Source organism: Microcebus murinus, chromosome 9, assembly GCF_040939455.1.
Source record: "Microcebus murinus isolate Inina chromosome 9, M.murinus_Inina_mat1.0, whole genome shotgun sequence".
Classification (NCBI taxonomy): Eukaryota; Metazoa; Chordata; class Mammalia; order Primates; family Cheirogaleidae; genus Microcebus; species Microcebus murinus.
Genome location: NC_134112.1, coordinates 33,999,297 through 34,018,537, shown reverse-complemented (window position 1 = coordinate 34,018,537; position 19,241 = coordinate 33,999,297). Strand labels below are relative to the sequence as shown.

The following is a 19,241-nucleotide window of genomic DNA, read 5'->3' as shown; positions in this document are numbered from 1 at the left end:
TCGTTCACATTTTGTACTTCGTGCCTGCCTGTCTTCATTCATACGAGGCCAGGTGCTTAATTTTAAAATCTCATTCAAAATGGTGCCACGTCATCCGCCAGGGCCAAGGATCCAGAGGTGCTGTCATAGTTCTCCCTGCCAGCGTGGATCTCTTCCGAGCCCCGCCCTCTTCTCCTCACCTGCTTCCTGGGGACGGCGACGCGGAGGCCGCTGTCACAAGCTCTGGCCTAGGGCTCCCTCCCCCACGGGCTCGGCCCCCTCCCCCTCGCCCCGGGGACCGCTCCGCCCCTCCCGGATCCCGACCGGCGGAGCGCATTTATTTGCATATTTCTACCTTTGTTCCCCGCCAGCGGCCAATCAGCGCGCGGGGCGAGACGGGAGGCTGGGCGGGGCTCGGGCTCCGGCTCCAGCTGCCGCGGCCGCAGGTTCCAGAGCGGGTCCGAGCCGCGGCGGGCGCACCGCACTCCGCAGCCCCAGGCCCCGGCCCCCCGCCCGCGCCCGCGCCCGCGCCGCTGCCCCGCCGGCCAGGCCCTAAAGGCGAGGACAAAGCAGCGGGCCCGGGAAGCTCCGCAGGAGTCGCATTTACGTGCAGCTGCCGGCAACCGCAGGCTCCAAGATGGTTTGCGGGGGGTTCGCGTGCTCCAAGAACTGCCTGTGCGCCCTCAACCTGCTCTACACCGTGAGTATCCCGACCCCGCTCCTACCCGCCTAGGGACTTTGCACCTGCTTGGGCGCTCCCTGGCTTCCCTGCCTGGCCGGCGACTCGCTCGCTCGCTGCATCCGCGCCCCCTTCCAGCCTTCCCACGCTGTGCGCGCCCCGGGCCTCGCCATCCGGCCCCGGCTGGGGACCGGGAGCCGGCGCTTGTCGCAGTCTCTTCCTTTCCCTCATTGTGAAGCAGCAGTCTTTCAGGCTCGCTGGCCGCGTCTCTGCACATCGCTCCTCCCCGCCCCCTCACCCACCGCCTTGTTTTTCAGACATTTAACCAGACCTTCCCACTTCCCGATCTCTGCTGCGGCTGATGCTCGCTCCCGGCTTCCGAGCCCATCTGGGGCGGGTTCGCGGGCAGTTTTGCGGAATAGCGCGGTCTGAGACTGACCAGGCGGCATACGATGACCGTCTGTTCTGGGTTAAGCTCTACGTGCTCTTGTGATTTTAATTGAGGCCACCGAGTAGGCTCACAGGATATCCGCTGCTTCCGAAGTTTGTTCCGTGCTTACAATACAAGGATGTCTTTTTGCTATTGTTGTTGCCAGTTTTGCTCCTACTTGATGCTTTCTCCATGTGTCTGCTCCCTTATCAATAGCCTAACTCCATTTTAAGCAAAGTCCACCAGTAAATAAGCGAGCCTCCACCCAAGCCATTCCTTTCCCTGCTAACCAGCTGGGGCCTCTGGGTTCTACCGCTGCAGGCTAGCTTTGTAATTTTCGAGGCGCAGTTCTGGGGGAACAGGATGGGGAGGACCGATTGTCGTTTATTGAATGCCTACCAGGTCCCAGGTTTCACGTACACAGTGTGCGTTCGTTATCTGATAACCATCCTAGGGAAGGGGCATTGTCTAAATTTTAAACATAAGGTAACAGACCCAAAAGGTTTTTTTTTTTTTTTAAATAGGTTTACATAGCTAGAAGTTGGCGAGTCAGGAGGTGAACCTAGGCTGTGGAATCCAGATCTTTCCACAGGCTGCCTCTGCGGGGGTGGGGGGAAGAAACTTCCTCTTCTGTCATCTGTCCATCATAGTCTCGCTCCCTTCTATAAATACACCTGGCGCTTTGCAGCACCCACCCTGAAAACAAACCCAGCACCCCTGCATTAGTGAAGAGCTAGGCCATTTGTGCAAGCTTAGGTTACATCCTTGCAATCGAGAGGCTGCCTTGTGGTCACCAACAGGAGAGAGAGCCTGGGTCATTTTACCATCACTGTTCCTTTGTATGTGAACATGATTGCAAAGCTTTGAAGGCAAGACAGAAACAGGCATAGAGTATGCTTTCCTGGCTAGTTAGAAGGAATTTAGTCAACATGGTCATTAATGGTACTTAAGGGGGAAAAAAATTCTAGAACATCTGGTGATGCATTTCCTTGGAGATACATGTCAAGTTTCAGATCAGAATCCATCTTTGTCTTACCTGATGCATGCTTATCACATTGCTTGTTTATTAAGTAAATGCTGACCAATTTTCCAGTTTATTTTTTTAATCAGTGTGACTGGACTGCTTAGAACTTCAAATTTCCCATTTTGTGCCCTGACCTCTGTTTTGTTTTTTTTCCTGTCAATGATTTAGTCATCTGTTTGCCAGACACTTAAAGTGTCTGCTTACACACGGTAGAATGTCTACTTTGTGTATTTACGTGACTCAAGCGTCTAGATAGATTAATATGCAATATATTTTTAAAAGGCAAGTTATTTTTAAATCAAGTTCCATTGCTTTCAAGATATATCATTTTTAGTTGTATTTACAGTGTATCAGGAAAGTGGGGTGAAAAGAAGGTGATCTAAAGGGACATATTAAGACTATTAATATCTCTTCTAAATTATTGACCTTCAAAGTGTATTCTATTGATTTTAATAGCTATGCGGTAAAACTTAATGAATTGGAAATTCGTGGGACTATAAAAATGGTTAGTCCTTTTAAATCATAAACTTTTTAGACAAAGGGACATTTCTTACAATAAATATTGGCTACTTCTTATACATTGTGCACAGTCTTAAATAAGTTCAGCAGTTTAAAGTGGAGGCAAATAATTGTCAGGTAAAAGTTGGCCCAAGTCTTAAATAGATGCTGAAAATATGTCCTAGCAGTTATTTAGATATTTTATCTTCCCTGGTCTCTCTTTCAACATTTTAAGATGGAAAAAAAAATGTGAAGTCGTTGAATCTCACCCTGTTCATCACCTATACCCAAAGCTGCAGGATTAGGTCTGAGGTCATTTCTAGAAGTGTTGGTAAAACCCGGATTGCATATGGGAATGGCAGGTGTAAAGGCCACAGCTGCCTTCAGCATCATTACTGTTGTGTGAAAGCATTTTCCTGAGGAATTTAGGACTCTCCCGGCTGAACTGTCTGCATGCTCAGCCCAATGATGAGTTCGAGATTTGTGCTAGATTCATGATCAGCCCAGAAACCATGTCACTAAAACAAGTTGGAAGTCCGAAACCTGTCATGGAAATTTGGTCACTAAACAAAGGTTAATAGTTGATTTTTGTTTTGTTTATGGCTTAGTTGTTTTAGTTAACAGGATCTCTAGTAATGGACAACTTTAAATTAATGCAGTACATGTTAACAATTTGTAAGTAACATGTTAATAATTTGTAAGAAGGAGAGGGAGAAGCTATAGTCCCTTATTTCGCCTTCTTGGTGTTCTAACAGAGGGAATGACTTCCCTCAGGGCTTCCTACATTTAAAGAAACTGAAAATTTCTTCCATTCAACAAATATTTATTGCGTGCCTACTACATGCCAAGCTGTTCTCAGTTTGGAAATGCAACAGCGAACTAAATAGAGCTTAATAATCAATATGCTTTTATGAAGCCTTTTAAAAAATTTACTACTAATACTTTTTCTACATATGATCTCAGGAACTGTATTTAGTCAATAAGCACTTGCCTACTGTGTGTACTCTCTGAGAACTGTGGGAAATAATAATTAAATATAAAGGCAAACACCCTGTGGTTTTAACTTACAGTTTTAAAATCAGGAGGGAAATTTTGGAAGTTGCAGTTTTGTTTCTTTTTTTGTGTGTCATTCTAAAATCTTTCCAAGTTTATTTCTTTTTCTTTTGTGATTTTTTTTTTAACACCTTTGGATGTTTTGATAAAAATTCTCATGCAGCATCAAAAATTATACTGACTTGTATCAGTTCTAAGACATACTTACATTTTAATGTCTCAAGTTGGGATGCATTTTATGGTAGATAAAATGTGCCATATCTGTCAGATAAAAAAAAGTTCTTGGGGAGAAAAAAATCACTGGAAATATGAAGAAAATAGAACTTCTCCAACTCTGCTACTTGGACAAACAGCTTGCTTTAATTGAGTTTCAGTTTCTTCATTTATAAATTGGTGATGAAATTTTCCTTTCTTCCCTCCTGGACTTGTAGTGAGGATAAAATGAGATAATATGTATAAATGCTTTAGATATAGTACAGAAATAAAATTAAGTAGTTACAGCTTCAGGTGGAAAAAGTTGAATTACATTAAACTTCTGAATTACAAACCTATAAGCTATAATGGAAAGATTTTTAAGCTATTGGGATATTTAACATGTACAAGCTGGAATTAAATCAGCAGGCCCGGTGGGGCGCAAGAGTTCATACCTTCAGAGTAAACATAATCTTTCTGTTGTAAGAAAAAATTACTGAGGTGTGGTAAGTGTAAATTCGGAATTGTAATTTTTAGATTTAATTGCATGTTTTTTTGTGTCCTGATTTGGTCAGTGAGGTAATTGTAATTGGAAAATTGTAATTTTGTTATAGTCTCAATCCCCAAATAATGAAAAACACCAATATTTCAGTCAAAGAAAAATCTTGTTATAGTTGCTTTCAAATTATTTCATTTGCTGTTTTTCAAAATTTTGATCATTTTTCAAATTATTCTAGTTTAATATTTTAATGAGTGACTAGGTTTGTAGTATTCTCTCTCTGTCATTGTTAAAACTACTAAATGAATGTCTAATATTTGGTTGCTGAGTATTTGTGTTTTGAATTAAGAAAATGATTCACTATCTACAGAATGTTGAATTTTCAGAAGAAATCGTTATGCTGATATTTATAATCTGGTTTTGTGCCAAATATGTTCTTAAAATGTCTTAACTTTTGATTTAAAAATACAATAACAAAAATGACCCTTCATGCCGTTTTTCACTTGAAATGACCTTATATAGATTGATGTTCACAAACTTTACAAAATTACTAAAGGCAGTTTCAAAGAAAGAAACAATTAACTTGGGAGAAAATTCAGCCCATATTTTAAAAGTGATATTTGAATACCTCGGTGGCTTAATTTATATACAGTTTTAACAGTGGGGGTTCATTTCAAACACATTTGAGTTATTGGCAAAAGCAGGCTGGGTTTTGGTCTTTCCTTATCACATTTCACCTGAATTTATCTACAGACCATCTTACCACTGTAAAAGGATTAATCCCAACCCACTTGTAATAATTTATGAAAACTCTAGGACAATAAACCCAAATTCATTAGCATGTTATTCAAGATCTTTCACTGCTCACTAGTCTTTCATGTATAGTGCTTTATATATATCAGCCATCTGGGATTCCCCACAATTTTTTGCCCTTTCCTGCCTTCCTGTCTTTGCTAATCTTAAACCCTTCTCAGTCTTTGGAAAGTTACTGAATAAACCCTCCTAGAAGCTTTATTTTTAAAATTTTCTCTTTGGTATCTTAATATTTAAGTGCCACCCCAGACTAATTCAGTCAGAATTTCGGGGTGGGAGGGAGGGCATGTGATTTTTTTTTTTTTTTTAATTTCTTAGATAATTCTAAATTACTATGGGAGCCGAGAGCTGGTGTTGTAAGGTTTTGTTTTACTTTGTCTTTGCCATTAACCTTATCAGAGCTCCATATTATAGATAATTGTGAGCCTGTGTTTTCCCCCTGATAGACCATTGTCTTCCTTTTGGCAGCAGAGATCATATATTTTCCTCTTGTTGCGTCCTACAGTTTGTAGTGTTTTTTTGTTTGTTTTTAACATAGAACATAATTTGTTCTCGAAATGTTTCGTGATATGAATTTGCAGAATTGGCTGCCCCCTTTTCCAACTGTTTTTCACAGTTAAAACTTGCATAAGGAAAACTTTTGTAAAATGATGCTTTGGGTTTTTGTTTTTAGCACACAGCAATTAAAATTAAATCCAGAAGCACAGCTAAATATTTTAAAGCATGAAAGTTAGCATTTGGTTAGAAATTAACAATATTAGGTAGGAATTACTTTTATCTGTCCACTGTAGAATCTAATGTTTCTTGAAATGTCCTCTTTTGTTCAATTCTTGGCCAACCGTTCATACACCTCTGTGAGTTTCCTGTAGCCTTTGCCATGAATGAATCTACTTTCTGTTAAATTGTAATTATAATTGTCTGGGGTTCTTTATGAGTTTAATATAAGTGTGCTATAAGATGCACCCAGGTCATTTTCTTTATTCTGTTCATTCTAATCATAAATATTAATCGAGTATCAACAGCAGTGAACAAAACAAACCAAAATGGCATAACTTCATGGAGCTTATATTTATGGGGGCAAACAGATGCTAAACAGGTAAATTATAGATCACAGTAGATGGTAACCAAGTACTATGGAGAAAGATAAAGCAGAGTAAATTGGAATGAAGAGTGGTGGGTGGAAGGGAGAGGATAGGTACGTGGTTTCATCTATGGTGGCCACAACTGGCCTGCTTGGGAAGACAACATGGGAAGAAAGGCTTGAAGAAGATGGAAAACAAATATCTAGGAAAAGTGTTTCATGTAGAGGGAACAGCCTTTGAAAAGACCCTATGGAGGACTGACTATTCCTGCCTCATGCAAGGGACAAAGTGGGCAAAGCAGTACAGTGGTAGGAAATGAGGGTAGAGAAATTATGGGCCCCAGATTATGATGGCCTTGGGAGCACTATAAGGACTTGAGCTTTTTACCCCCAGTGAAATGAGGAGCCATTGGTGAGTTTGGGCCTGAGGGGTGTCATGGTCTGATTTTTCTGCAAAAGATCATCTGGCTCTTGAATTAAGAATAGATTATAGATGGCACAGGTGGAAGCAGTGAGACTAGTTATAAGGCTATTACTGTAATTTAGACATGAGACAAAGAAATCTTGGACTAAGATTTCTGGGCCTGTTTTGGAGGTGGGGCCAGACTCAATTTTTTTGAGAGAAATGGATAAGTCACAGATTACTTGTGATTTATAGCTGGCAGGGTAGATTTGCCATTACCTGGGATGGGGAAGATGACGAGTGGAGCAGGCTTGGGGACGAACATATGGGGTTCGGTATTAGATGTGATGCCAGTGGGTACTCAAGGGGAGATGTCAAGTAGCACTCGTGCTAACAACACTGTGCTTCAGGGGAGAGGGTTACCAGGAGATTTAAATTTAGGAAGCCATTTAAAGAGTTGAGAGTGGATGAAATCAAGTTAGTGAGGGTAGATGGAGAAGGGCAATGGTCCATGGATTGAAGCAGTGTCATTCAAACATTAAAAGGTCCTGGAAGTGAAGAAGATTCAGCAAAGGAGCCCGAAAAGGAATGGCCCATCAGGTAGGAGGAAAACTGGGTAAAGGTAGATGTTTTAGAAGCCAAGTGCAAGCCATTTCAAGGACATGGGATTAAACATCTGTGTCAAATGCTGCTAATAAGTAAGATGAGGAGCAAGACTGGATTCTTGAATTTGTGAATAAAGAAGTCATTCAAAAGAACCTTTTATTTTTCTTATGATAAACCCCTCAACAGTAAGGACCATGTCTTCCTCATTCCTGTTTTCCTGAGTGCCTGGAACAGCCCTGGCATGTGGTTGGCATTTAATTGACTGAATGTGGCAGTCAGTACAGGATTGTTCTGCCCATAATTTCATGTCTTGTCACCCAGAAACGCTCCTAAGGAGGAAAAGATAGGTTGGGGTTGAAATTTTGTTGGCAGGTATAGATGTCACATCATACTAGTTATCCCTGGAAAATGACAAGTGTGGGTCCCTTATTTTCAATTTCCTTTATGTAATTTCTTTTCAGGAGCTATTATATACTTTGTATTTTGGCACCATGGAGAACCGGAAAGAAGAAAAATATGGGCAGGAGCAAGTCAGGCTTTCTGGGTCATTTGAAGAATGAAAAAATAAAGCAATCAAAGAACCGAGGTTTTGCCTTCAACAGTAAACGTCTGGTTATTTAGCAAAATTTAGATTATTTATAGAATTTTCACATTTCCATCCAGATGTTTGGCATCATAGAAACACATGTTTGTGCTCCAGTTTTCCACATTAAGCAGAAGTTCAGACGAGAGTTCAATGTTCTTTTAATTCCTCATTACAAATGTTGAAGCATATGGAAGAAGATAGTCTGGGGCCTTTGTTTTCTCTATATATCTATGGATGCTCTATTACATTTTGGTGATAAAGTGTTTCTGTAGCTTATTATTGTTTTTTTTTTTTTTTTTTTTTTGAGACAGAGTCTCACTTTGTTTCCCAGGCTAGAGTGAGTGCCGTGGCGTCAGCCTAGCTCACAGCAACCTCAAACTCCTGGGCTCAAGCAATCCTGCTGCCTCAGCCTCCTAAGTAGCTGGGACTACAGGCATGCGCCACCATGCCCGGCTAATTTTTTGTATATATATATTTTTTTAGTTGGTCAATTAATTTATTTCTATTTTTGGTAGAGACGGGGTCTCGCTCAGGCTGGTTTGCTCAGGCTGGTTTCGAACTCCTGACCTTGAGCAATCTGCCCGCCTCGGCCTCCCAAAGTGCTAGGATTACAGGCGTGAGCCACCGCGCCCGGCCTATTGTTTTATTTTATGTAAATTTTATTGTTTTTTTATTTGATCCCATTACTCCTTGATCTTATTACTGTTTTAAATTTGTTGCCATCCACTACCATCATAACTTCTCTCTTGCTTTAGTGCTAACAAAACATTTTTGAATAATTTAACTATGACACCTAATCCATTTTTTTTTCAAATGTTCTAAATTCCTCTTTCATCCTCAAAGCAATCCATTTACACGGGGAGAATTTTGATGCCACCCCCCCCAAAAGTAGCTGTTTTTAGCAATATTAAAATCTGTCTTTTCATCTTGTTCTTGAAACATGGTGGATATTTGAAAGAATGAAAATCTCTTTTATAGGTTATATAAATAATAATATGGAACATCATTAGACTGAATTTTCTTCCCCCCAAATATTGCATAGGTTGGTGAATAAACATTTGCCTGTCCTTAAAGTGTAACGAGCAATATCATAAGCTCTTTCAATCCACATTTTATTTTTGAACATTTCTTCTGTACCAGGCACTTAGCCAGGTGCTAGGAATATAAGATCAACATATGCCTTGATTATATGGTACTTAAAGTGTAGAAGGCTTATCAGAAGAATTCAAAGTATGGCTGGGGTGGGAAATAGTGGCAAATGAATTATACCTCCAGGGGCAATCCAGGCCCTTCACATCCTGGGATTTGTCAGTTTAGGAGTATGGATTTTATCCTAAGATCAGAAATAAAGAACAGCCAGCATAGAAATGACTCGATCAGATTTGGCTTTAAAAGAATGAAAGAAAGAAAAAAAACCATAATATTAGTTAGGAATAGAGTTCATCTGCAGGTAATAGTAACCTACCTACCACTGATTAAAATGGTAAAGTTTATTGTTTTCATGTAAAAAGAAGTTAAGATGTAGGTAACCCAGAGCAGGTGTATAATTCAAGCATGTTGTTATGGACCCCGTCTCTTGTCTGCTTTTCTGCCCAATCATCTGTGGCATGTGGCTTTCTGCCTTGTCATCAGATTACACCTGCAACTCTAGGTACCGTGATTTGTTCCATGCCAGAAGAAGGAATGTAAAGCTTTGTCTTTTGTTGGGGGGAATTTATTGAGGTGTTATTGACATAGTAAACTGCATATACTTACAGTATAACATTTGATAAGTTTTGTCATATGTATACACCTGTGAATCTGTTGCCACATTCAGGACGTTGCTTGAATATACTCATCACCCCAAAAATCTCCTATTCCTTTGTAATCCTTCTTTCCTGCCCCCCAAACCCCTGCTCATAATCTGCAGGTAGCCACTCACCTGCTCAGCAATAAAACTTAGACTGGAGTTAAATTTAGTAAACCTAAGGAGGGGTTTGCAGAAAAAAGATGGTCTAGGACGTTACCCTGGCTTATTGATTCCCTTCTTCTTTTGATCTTAAGGAAAGAAGCTTTAGGGAGGGTTTTTCAGCTAAAAGGGAATGCTCATAGGCCGGGCGCGGTGGCTCACGCCTGTAATCCTGGCACTATGGGAGGCTGAAGCGACAGGATTGCTCAAGGTCCGGAGTTCGAAACCAGCCTGAGCAAGAGTGAGACTCTGTCTCTACTATAAATAAAAAGAAATTAATTGGACGACTAAATATATATAGAAAATATTAGCTAGGCATAGTGGCACATGCTTGTAGTCCCAGCTACTCGGGAGGCTGAGGCAGAAGGATTGCTTGAGCCTGGGAATGTGAGGTTGCTGTGAGCTAGGCTGATGCCACTGTACTCTAGCCCAGGCAACAGAATGAGACTCTGTGTCAAAAAAAAAAATTAAAAAAAAGGGAGTGCTCATGTTTTTTTAAAGTATATTGACAAGGTGAAGAATTTAGATTTGGTTTTGGTAGGTAGAGCAGTCTTAGTGGTAAAGGTAAATAGTGTTGATACAAATTTGCAGTTATTAAAAAATTTATGATGAGCTCCTGCAAGATGAAGCTTGTGTTAGTCAGGGCTCTTTATGGGTTATTGATGATCTTTAAAGAATGTGTTGGCTCATGTAACTGGGACATCTGATAGTTGGATTATTAGGTTTGGCTGGATGAAGAAGCTCAGAAGAGATCAGAATTCTCTTACTCTTTGTATTTACATTTCAGCTAAGCCTCTGTTTAGCTTCTTTTTTGAGGCTAGATCTTTCCATGTGCAAGATGGCCACTGGCAGAATCAGTTTTGCCCCTATAACTTGCTATAGCAGAGGAACCCATTTTTTTTGTTTTGTTTCCATATCCCTGTATCAGATTTTGTGGGACATACTTATTGACCTTGTTGGTTTATGTACTCATCCCTTGGATCAGTCATTGTTGACAGAAGGATGAGCAGCTGTGATTGGTGGGCCTAGATCTGGTATGTCTGCAGCTGCTGATGGTCAGAGTGGGCCAGTGAGGCACATTGACTAAGGGTTGTATGAGAAATACACATACTGGGTTGCAAAAGTGACATATGTCTAAGACAGAGGTCATTCTTGCTCTGGGCAGCAATTTGTTTCTTCTTAATTCTAGGATATTCTAGCACTTTCTTCATCATTTGAAAGTCTTAGTGTAGAGGTTTAACATTTCAATACCTACTTATGCTAGATCAGGCGTCCTCAAACTACGGCCCGTGGGCCACATGTGGGCCGCCTAGCGCATTTATCCGGCCCTCCAGTTCTCAGCTGCCTGTCCTGCTTAGCAGCCAAATTGTCCCGGGCTCACAGTGCACACTCTCCAATGGTCTAAAGGACAGTGAATTGGCTCCCCTGTTTAAAAAGTTTGAGGACCTCTGTGCTAGATTATAGAGAACATGATGCATATATCATTGTTCTTCACTAACATTGCATGTATCAATCCAAAAGGTGCATAAACACATGCTGGTTACTCTTAAACAATTCTGCTTGCTAGAGTGATCTCAAAGATCAAGTCTCTTCAGCCCAAGGAAAATTTCTTGCTCCCCCACTCTAGGCAACACATTGTGTGTCAGTGTAGGTGTATTTAACAAAATTTCTGGGTCAGATAAAAAGAAAATAAAAAGCACAGAATGAATAAGCTAGCATTTGGTGCTTAACTAATGGAAATGTCATATGAGTAAAGGGCTTTATTGTTCTTAACCGTCTCACAGGGAGTATGTTAAAGAGATGCTATTCAAATATAATACCTATTGATCTGGCTACAAAGCACGAACTACAATTTCTTATGCATTATAATAGTGTCTTTAATATTACATCTCTATGTTAAAAACTAACTTAAATATATTAGTAGGTACTATGACACAGTCCTATAGGAAGAAAAAAAAAATGCACCGATCAGAAAGTTGGCCGCAACTCTGCCACTGGCATGTCACATTGCTCCTCTAATTTCCTCACTGATTAAAAAATGAAAGGGATAGATTATGATCATGGTCCAGGTACCTTTGTGCATTGCTGTTCTGTGAGTTTTTTTTTTTTTTTTTTTTTTGAGACAGAGTCTAACTCTGTTGCCCAGGCTACAGTGCCATGGCATCAGGCTAGCTCACAGCAACTTCAAACTCCTGGGCTCAAGCAATCCTTCTGCCTCAGCGTCCTGAGTAGCTGTAGCTGGGACTACAAGGCATGTGCCACCATGCCCGGCTAAATTTTTTTTCTGTATGTTTTTAGTTGTCTAGGTAATTTCTTTCTATTTTTTAGTAAAGACGGGTCTCGCTCTTGCTCAGGCTGGTCTCGAACTCCTGAGCTCACGATACTCCTGCCTTGGCCTCCCATAGTGCTAGGATTATAGGCATGAGCCACCGCACCCAGCCTGTTCTGTGAGTTTGTGCTATCTTGTGAGCCTTAGTTGAGAATTTCTACATCTTCACTAGCACCAGCATCCTCCTGTTTTGTCACTTTCATTAGAATCTATTCAAGTATACACTGGTAGTTTTGTCACTGTCACCTGCTCTTGGGATTTGCTAGGAGAAGCAACAGTCTGGCTTTGGTGTGCGTTTTGTATTACAGCTCTTTTAACTCTTTTCAAAGCTCTTTTTATATGATTCATCTTTCTTTGTTTTAAAGAGAAAATAGGAAAGGTTTGGCACTTCCCGCTCATAAAAAACATTACTAATAATGAGTTAACAGATGCATAACCTGTTTTTATCAGCATTCTCCCAGAGGAAGGAAACTATTTGTCATAGGCCTAAATTTACTTTCTCTTACAATTAATTTAATAAGAAAACCGTTATCACTATTGAACAAAGGATTCTTTGCAGTTCCTTTGTCTACCAAGTTCTAGGGACAGACTTTTTAATTATGCAGTTAGACTTAATTTTATTTGAATCAATTATTTTTTAGATCACTAGTTTGGAAGACTTTCATATAATCTCATTCTCTCCAAAATTACAAACTAACCACAACATATAATTACCACTACTCAGAAGTAAATTGTTTCATTATTATCTTTAAAAGGCTCCTGTTTAGTAAAAGTTAAAGAAACACTGATAATCAAATCTTATTAGAGGCATATTATAAATCTTTAGGTGTTATTTCTAAATTAAAAAGCTAATGAAGGATATTTGGAATATTTTTGTTATAAGGAATTAGAAATACCGGTCACAAGAAAACACATTGTTTTCCCTTTTTAAACTAAAAAAAAAATCTTGACATATTTTTTGGGGTTTATCAGAAAATCGATGAACTCAAATAAGTTCATTTGTACAGTTTCACTGTTGTAATAATAAATGCAAACTTTTTTTGGATTGGACAATGGAATCCATGTTTGCTTTCATTTTCAAGAATGGCCCTTACAGATGAGACTGTGTATTAATGTGTGTGTGTACCTGAGAGTTGTGTGTGAGAAGGGGGTAGGGCAGCGTCTTGGTTCATACTCGAGATCATCCAAGTGTGATGGAGCTAGAGAATTGCCTTCTGTTATAAACATGTGAAGAATCAACAAGGCATTGCCTGCTACCTTCAGGTGTGTACCAACTTCATTCAAAAGCCTCCTTTTTCCAAAATGGGAACAAATTGTAAGAATATGCACAGATGGGAATATTAATGTGAAATATTTGAGAGAGAAATGAGAATATCTTAATTTAAGCAGCTGGGTTTGGGGAATAGTGGCAACTAAGGCTGGATGAGGAAAGTTGGACTAATTTACAGAGGAAAACAAAGCCAAAGGATTTAGAATTTGGGACTTAGTAAGAAGGGGGTTGTTAAAACTTTCAAGGCTAGTTTTAATTAGGGAATATTTCATATGCACAGAAATTAATATGGTAAACTCTTGTGAATTCATTAGTTAGATTTCATAGATACCAGTGTTTTGCTTCGTTTCTCTCTCTCTTTTTCTTGATTTTTATGAGATGGTGTCCTACTGTGTTGCCCAGGCTGGAGTGCAGTGCCTAGTCACCGTTGCAATCAAAAGCCTCCAACTCCTGGGCCCAAGTGATCCTCCTGCCTCAGCCTCCCAGGTAGCTGGGACTGCAAGTACACACTACCATACCTGGCTAATCTCTGTTTTTAAGAAGTTAAATGTTACAATTGAGCTAAAGGCCCATTCTACAGGCTCTTTTTCCCATTTTTCCCATCTCAAAAGTAGTCACTATCTTGAAATCAACCTCTGTCATTTCCATGCATGTTTGTGACAATTTCACATAGTAATCATCCACAAAGAATATATACTATTGTTTCTTGTGTTTGAAAATTTATATAAATGGGTTGTTTTCTCTATATTTATGCAAGCTGTCTGATTTATTCTTTGATATTTTTGAAGTTTGTCAATTTAATAGAAATAGATAAAAGTCATTTGTATTCTAGTATGTGATCACCCTAGAGTCCATGAATTCCCTAGTCACGATGTTTAAGGTTGTTTTCAATTTTTTGCTGTTATAAACAAGGCTGCAGCAGAATCCTGATATAGGTATAGTTGGGGACATGGGTGTTTCTCTTGGGGATTAACCTAGAAACAGAATTGATGGATTAGTAAGGGATACATATCTTTAATTTTCCTAAGTGCTGCTAATTTGTTCTGTGAAGTGGCTCAACAATTTACATTTCTAGTTATGTGTGAGTTCTAGATTCTCCACCTCCTTGCTGTCATCAGGCTTAACTTTTGCCAATCTGGTGCATGTGAAATGGCATCTTATTGTTTTAATTTTTCTTTTCCTGAGTTTTAATGTCTTTCACATGTTGATTGACCTTCTGAATTCTTCTTCAGTGAATTGTCTCTTCTTACTATTGACCACCTTTCAGTTTGCTTTTTGTGCTGAGTTGATTTGTAGGTGTTCTTATGTGTGTGCTGGAAATATCTTCTTGCCCTAAGCTTATCCCACATTTGTCTAATAGTTTTCCTTGTACAGTATAGAATTTATAAAATATTTTTCCCATCACCTCAAGCATTTATTATTTCTTTCTAGAATTTTAAGTTTTTAACATGAAGTATAGAATGATAGATGAAAACACAAAATCTGCAGCCAGACAGGCTGGGTTCAAATCCTAGCTCCACTTCTGCCTCACTGGGTAACCTTGGAGAGTTACTTGACATCTATCTCTGTTGCACAACTTTTCCTATCTGGGAAATGGAGGCAATACTACTACTTATCTCTTAGGGTTGTTGTGAAGATTAAATTAGTTAATAAATGTAAAGCACTTATAATACTTCCCTTAAACATAGTAAATACCATGTCATTATTATATGTGCTTTTTTGGGCTCTTACAGCAATTTTTCTTTAACCACAGAGTCATTAAAATATCTTTGGTACTTTTAGGTTGTGCTTTTTGTATGTAGAGCTCAATCTGTGGTGTATTAGGAAAGGCCAATATTAGTTCCTAATACTAGTCTTTTTCAAAACGGGAAAGTAATTGTCACAGGGCTACTTATGAAAGCCCACCCTTTCCCAACTGAAGTAGACTTCCATCTCCCTCAAAGACTGTCCCGACCTGCGGGACCTTTTGTTACTCGCGGGGGTCAAGGGGGACCATGCCTGAAAGAGATGGGCGAGAGAAAGGAACAAGACCAAGCAAAGGGTTGTCAAGGTCTGCTTTATTTAGATTCTTAGTAGGTTTTATAAGCATACAGAAACAAGGAAGTAGAAACAAAAAATAGAGTGGGGCGACGATGAGGCTTGAGTCTGGGTTAATCAGCCCCAATCAGCGTCTTATCGGTATCCTGTTTTTGACTGCTTACTCAACTCCAACCTGGCAGGTGGTCGGGAACAATTGCAGTCAGCACTCCCTGGAGCATTCCATGGTCAGCACGTCATGGAATGCATTCTTCTTGGAGCTATAGCTGGAATTTTCCAGGGCGAAGTCCGTGCGTAGGACGAGTCATAGGGGAGTTGAGGGTCTTTGAGGGTCCTTGCCTCTAACATCTCCCCCTCTCTTTATTAATATGAGGGAGGTTTATATAAGTTGGTGGAGAGCCTGTCTTAGGCTACGCGATGTGCTTTTGCAACCAGCACCCCAAATATAAGATCTGGCGATTAATGTGAAGGTGAGGCCTCTGTCTTAGGCTATGTAGGTGGCATCCTGCTCTGGCACTTCTGATTATGAAGTGTGCCCCTGGGCATGGACCTACAATATTTCCGTCATGGAGTTACCTCACTGCTGGCGGGGTGTACATCTGGTACATGGCATCGCGATAATCCCATCATGGGCATCTCCACAGCCTCTATGTCTGAGGCAAGGTCTGAGAAATTTAGACCTTCAGTGGGTGTATTGGGAGACTCTCCTCTCCACAGAGGTCTTCTCTGGAGCCTCTTTATTCTAGCCGTTGGTAAAACACGGAGACCGATTTTTGTGTGGCTGCGTCTACCTGTGACTTGACAAAATTAGTTAGTTTTTTGAAAGCCCAAGGCCCAAAGGTGAGGAGCAACAGAAAGCCTACAAGCATTGTCATCCACTTTCACTCCAAAAAGAAAAAAAGAAAAAAAAAGAAAAAAAAAAAAAAAAAAGAAAGCCTACAAGCGGCCCTAAGACACTGGGAAGCAATGTGGATAGCCACGGGGATGTAGAAAACCAATTATGATATCATGCTTTACTTTGTTTTTTCCGTTTTTTTTTTTTATTTTTTAGGCTCTCTCTAACCCTTTTAATGCTATCATCTACCAGACCTGTTTTGTCTGCGTAGAAGCAACATTCTTCTTTAAGTGCTGCGCACAAACCTCCCTCTTGGAGGAACACTAAGTCTAGGCCTCTTTTATTTTGTAACACTACCTCAGAAAGTGAAGCGAGGGATTCTTTGAGATATTTTAGGCCCTGCTGTAGCTCTCGGAGATCATTATCGATGGCAGCAGAGAGCTGCAGGTATTGCTGGTTGGAGGTGACTAGAGAGGCTATGCCTGTTCCAGCCCCTGTGGCACCATGGCCTAGAACAACTGCGAGTGTTATAGCCATGATGGGCTCTCTCTTTTCTCAGGGCATTGTGGTGCCGTGCTCCCAAAATTTGAGCAATTCGTCAGCAGGACGTATAGTGAGTCTGGGGAAGAGCATGACTAACACACAATATTCTCTATGCTCAAGAAACGTTGCAGTGACTACATACGGGGTAAGGCCGGAAGAATAAGCAAAATAAGAGGTGTTAGATGCCTGAATATACTGAAAGGTGGAGTCGACAGTCATTGACTGATTGCATATTTTTTTTAAGGGTGCGGGGGGAAGCATTCTTGGGCTAAGAAGGCAAAGGCCTAGGCCTGTGATTTGGCTGAGTGTCAGGCCATCATGGGTCTCCAGGCCCCATCTGAGTTTGCTGGTGTCGTTAGTAAATAATTCTGGAATGGGGGAGACTCTAGTCTTTTTGGGAAATATTACAGGTGTCCAATAGAGGAACTGAATTAGTTTATCAGGGGGGTAATGATTATCTAGTTTGCCCTGGAAAGACGTATAGTTAACCGCCCAATCATCATCATTTTGTATTAACCACCGAATTTGGGAAGCATTGTAAGGGAGTATTACGATATCTGGATCCTTTCCAAAGAGCTTAAGGGAGTTTTCTCGCCCCAAGTGAATAATCTTAGCTACTAAATAAGGGTAGGTGGGAAGACTTTAGGGGGGGAAAACCAACAGGTGAACCCCAAAAAGGGGCTTGCCCTGCCAAAAGAGTCCCGTGGGCGAAAAGGGGGTAGGGAGGGCAATGAAGTACAAGGGGGAATCGGGGGAGAAGTAGCCAATGGCCTAGGCATTTATAGCCTGCTCGACCAAATTAAGCGCTTGCTGCCCTTCTTTAGTTAGGGAGCGTGGAGAGGTTGGATTGGCATCTCCCTGTAGGATGTCAAATAGGGGTTTTAACTGTCCTGTGGTGAGTTTTAAATATGGGCGAAGCCAATTAATGTCGCCTAGGAGGCACTGAAAATCATTAAGACATGAAGAGAGTCTTTTCTGATTTGCACCTTTTGAGAGAGGACCTTATTGGGGAACAATTCAAAGCCTAGAAACAGGTGAGGGGGGCAGCCCTGAATTTTTTCAGGGGACAGGCGGAGGCCTCGAGCTTGTAAGGCCGAGACAACCTGCATGGTAACTTGAAGTAAGGTGGCCTCGTCGGCTCCGGCAAAAAGAATGTCATCCATATAATGAATTATATATAGCTGAGGATGTTGAATTCTAAAAGAATCAATTGTCTGAACTACATATTTTTGGCAAAGGGTAGGGCTGTTGGCTATGCCTTGAGGCAATACTCGCCATTGAAAGCGCGGGGAGGGTCCTATACAGTTTACTACCGGGAGACTGAAAGCGAAGCTTTTGCAGTCATCCAGGTGCAATGGTATGGAGAAGAAGCAGTCTTTCAGGTCAATGACTATTTTATAGTAGCCTTTGGGGATGGCTACGGGCGAAGGCAAACCAGGCTGGAGTGCCCCCATGGGAACCATTGTTTGGTTAACAGCCCCTAAGTCTTGTAGCAGCCACCACTTGCCAGTCCTTTTTTGGATGACGAAAATGGGGGTGTTCCATGGTGAAGTAGAGGGCTCTATGTGTCCGGCAGCTAATTGTTCCTGCACTAACGCTGTAGCTGCGGCTAGCTTGTTAGATGGGAGGGGCCACTGATCAATCCAGACAGGTGAGTCACTCTTTTAAGTGATTTTATCTGCCTGAAGTGCAGGAGGATCAATGGCCCTTACGAAAAATGGTCTTTGAACCCTAGTCCTGATCTGTCTGACTTAGGGAGGGTGGTTAGGGGTGCTCTTAGTCCCTGACCCTCTTTGCCTAAACCCTGTCCTGGGAGGAATCCCTGTTTAAGTATTTGGCTGGCTACAACTTCATTGGGGCTACACATAATAACATTGATTTGTGCAAGGATATCACGCCCCCATAAGTTAACGGGTAGGCTCGGGACTACAAAGGGTTGAGTAGTACCTCCGTTTCCCTCAGAGTCTTCCCATGTCAAAATTTTTGAGCTCTGGAGAGTATCTCTAGACTATCCTGTACCTTGTAAGTGGGTAAGGGAGGGCTGCAGTGGCCATGAATCGGGCCAGGCGTCTTGGGCAATAACCGTGGAATCGGCACCTGAATCAAGAAGGCCTTCAAAAAGTTTACCATCTAATTTTAGCCGCAGGGTGGGCCATTCTTTGGTGATAGCTTGGACCCAATAGAGATCAGAAGAGCCAGGGCAGGAAGCACCTCGGTTAGAGGCGATGGCTGCGAAGGATGTATTAAGGGGCAAGGGTAATGCCTGAGCTAAGCGCTGTCCCTTAGAGACACACACAGGGCTGGTAAGCGCACTGGCTAAGATGTTAATTTCTCCGGTGAAGTCACTATCTACTATGGAGGGGTGGACTATGAGCTCTGCAAGAGTGGAGGAGGCTCGGCCCAGAATAAAAAAGAACATATTAGCCGGGGGTGGGG

The 19,241-nt window shown here is 41.2% G+C and overlaps 1 protein-coding gene across 1 annotated transcript in view; it reads left to right on the top strand.

Annotated features, from left to right (window-relative positions):
- Positions 1 to 399: 399 nt before the first annotated feature.
- TSPAN13 (tetraspanin 13) overlaps positions 400 to 19,241 on the top strand; it is a 46,538-nt gene continuing 27,696 nt past the window's right edge. Inside the window, exon 1 of the mRNA XM_012781027.2 lies at positions 400 to 679. Coding sequence (XP_012636481.1) covers positions 617 to 679 — 63 coding nt within the window. The 5' untranslated portion in view covers positions 400 to 616. The remainder of the gene's footprint in view (positions 680 to 19,241) is intronic.